General features: G+C 37.5%; 1 protein-coding gene across 1 annotated transcript; it reads right to left on the bottom strand.

Moving 5' to 3' along the window:
* Positions 1-1,568: 1,568 nt before the first annotated feature.
* LOC132224216 (CCHC-type zinc finger nucleic acid binding protein-like) lies at positions 1,569-2,084 on the bottom strand. The gene has a single exon (XM_059679319.1). It carries the CDS (start codon positions 2,082-2,084, stop codon positions 1,569-1,571), a length of 516 nt encoding a protein of 171 aa, XP_059535302.1.
* Between the last annotated feature and the right edge of the window lie 912 nt (positions 2,085-2,996).

Genomic DNA, 2,996 nt, shown 5'->3' with positions numbered 1-2,996 from the left:
AAGGGGTTGATATAACAAGAGGAAATAACTCGGGTAAGCATATATGCATCCAATTGAGAAGCACCCAAATGCATACACAAAGAAAAAAAAAAACTTCTAGAAAATATCAAGGGAGCGATCGACAGTAATGCAATCATAGTAGGGAAATTTAATACCTAATTGACATCACTGAATAAATCTTCTAGACAAAAAATCAGCAAAAAACCCCCAAAACACAGCAATCCTAAATGATTCACTAGATCAGATGAACTTAACATCTTGAGAACTTTTCACCCCAAGGCCACAGAATATACATTCGTCTCAAGTGCACATGGGACATTTTCAAAAATATACCACATATTGGAACACGGGCAAACCCTCTTGAAATTCAAGAAGACTGAAATCATTTCAAGCATCTTCTCAGATCACAATGGCATAATATTAGAAATAAACTACAATAGGCGGCGGGAGCGGCAGTGGCTGCTGCGGTGGAGGAACGGGGCGGGCCATGGCACAATAGTATCCTCCCCCTATCCCAGGTTTTATTTACAGTTTCAAAGTGCCTTTTATATTTTATAGAAATTCAGTTGTTTTTCAGATACTATTTTTAAAAATAGATTTCAGCCTATGAAACTGAACTTTTTCATATCTGTGATAACACATTTTCCAGAAACTCCTAAATATAAATATAATATTGTATCTATGAATATGTGTATTTTGGAAATTACTGAAGGCCCAATCTATGTTCAATCTTAATTTTTATGGTCTTAGATTTTTAAAGAATAGAAATCCAAATTTTGCCATCAATATATTTATGTTCACAATTTGCTGCTTAGGTTTGTTTTATTTAGTTGGTTTTTTTCTCATTGCTCTCTTTCCCTATAAGCTCTTTAAACACATTATACATATGTTGCTGGTTTCATTAAACTAGGGAAGATCAGATAAAGTTCTTTTAATGTTACTTAAAAGGTAATGAAGTCAGATAATAAAAAGCAATAAATACATAATAAATTAGAGTTACTTTGTCAAGATCACAGTCATTTCGAGAATCAGCTTTATTTATGCAATGAATCTCTGAGGAAATGTCGCTTCCTCAGGGTGCCTTTTTCTCTAAAACAGAATCACGTGTGGCCCCCCCCGCCAACACACATAATTTCTATCCTTTTACCTGGTGTTCTTTTTCTCTGTAGCAATTTATCTTCATCTGAGACACTACATATTTTACTTCATAGATTCTAGGTCCGTGTCCTCAAACTTGGTCTGATTTATGTACTGATGTATCCCAAACTCATGCAATAGTAGCTGGCACACAGTAGGTCTTAATTAAAGCTTAAATAAAAATACATCAAAAGGACCTAGAAATTGCCTTAGGCTCAGAATTACTGTTCAATAAGCGAATTCACTAGTGGTGCAGAAACATTAATTATAAGACTTCCACAAACCTTTTCCTCCTTTAAAGATGGTGATTAAAGTTAACTGGCCTAGGAGTAGTTTTCATTTATCAATCGTTGGTCAATGAAGAGGTTTCAGAGAAAATACTACAATTATCAATCAGCAAAAAGGAGGGGGGGGGGCCACAAAGGAAAAATTTAAGCTGTATCTTCAGTGGGGCAATCCCGGGCTATATGCCCAGACTTTCCACAACGATAGCACTTGATCTTCATTGTCTTGGGACAGTTGATGACCATATGGCCGTTCTTGCCACACCGGTAGCACTTGATTTGGGCGCAGTCTTTCTGAATGTGACCATATTCACCACACGAGTAGCACTTCTGCTCTTCCTGACGGTCACAATCACGAGCCAGATGACCTGCTTTGCCACAAGTGCAACAGCACTGCTCTCTTGAACGCGTCGGCTCGACACAGTCTTTGGCGATGTGGCCACTTCTCCCACAGTTGTAGCAGATGTCCTCGTGAAGGTCACAGTTCTTAGCGTGATGACCAGATTCACTGCAGTGGTAACAGATGTCAGACAGGGTGGCAGAACTGTACTGACAACCTCTGCCACGGCCACTAGCTCCTCTCCCTGGAGCTTGTTCCCCTCTGGGGCATCCCCGGACCCAGTGGCCAGAGCGGCCACCCTTGAAATATTCCTTACTGCTCATGGCTATAATATCTTCCAGTGAACCAGTGTACCACTGCCCCAGAGGTTCCCACACAGCGCCCCTTAGTGTGACTTAGAAAGCTGTGGCTGTTTTTCTCGAGGAGCTTCCATGACTTCACAGTAGGCTTGCCTAGAGCCCCATTCTTGTGTCACGGGAGTTCCAACTGCTATTGCCTCCTGACTTCCTGTCTTTGAAGCCAAAAGCGCAGGAGTGGCGTTTTCCATTTTTTTTTTTAAATAAAAGCTTGGGTCATTAAGTTTGAGTTTGATTCTTTCCCTGTTCAAAAAATGTGATGGGTAGAGTTTCTTCTAATTAAGATTTAAGCCTTCTTTGTGGTCTAGTCGATGACAAGTTTTTATGTATGTGCTAAGGTCTTAGGAAAAATATGTGAGAGATGTATCTAATCCAGTAAATGAAAAAAACAAATTATAACCAATTAGAGTAATCCAACATTTTTGTTTTACAAAATAAAATACAAATATTCATAAAGATGAGCTACATTAGATGGAAAAAAATCTGTAAAGTGCTGCAGTGAGAACATTTACTCATTATGCAATTTTATTGCAGTAATCATAATTTACAACATAATCACCACCATTTAAGATATTAAACATAACATGAGTGGAGGATTCAGTATAAAACACCCGTTATTACTGGGGAAATAAATTATAAAACTACAATTTACATATTGGACAGATTCCCTTTCTGTTTTCCAAATTGTTTACATCTTATACAAACGTCATAAAGATTTGTGAATATGTTTTCCATTTTTCTAGATAAATAAATATGGAAAATTAGACACTGAAAAATCAAGAAAAGCTACTTGAGGGTTATATTATTGAATATGACTGTTTTTTCTCCTTATTTTTCTTCTTTGTATTTGACAATTTTGAAATGATTTTGGGTTGTGTA

The sequence above is a fragment of the Myotis daubentonii genome, chromosome X, assembly GCF_963259705.1.
Source record: "Myotis daubentonii chromosome X, mMyoDau2.1, whole genome shotgun sequence".
Lineage (NCBI taxonomy): Eukaryota > Metazoa > Chordata > Mammalia > Chiroptera > Vespertilionidae > Myotis > Myotis daubentonii.
The sequence above is the reverse complement of the archived record's forward strand: the minus strand, read 5'-3'. Positions and strand labels throughout refer to the sequence as shown.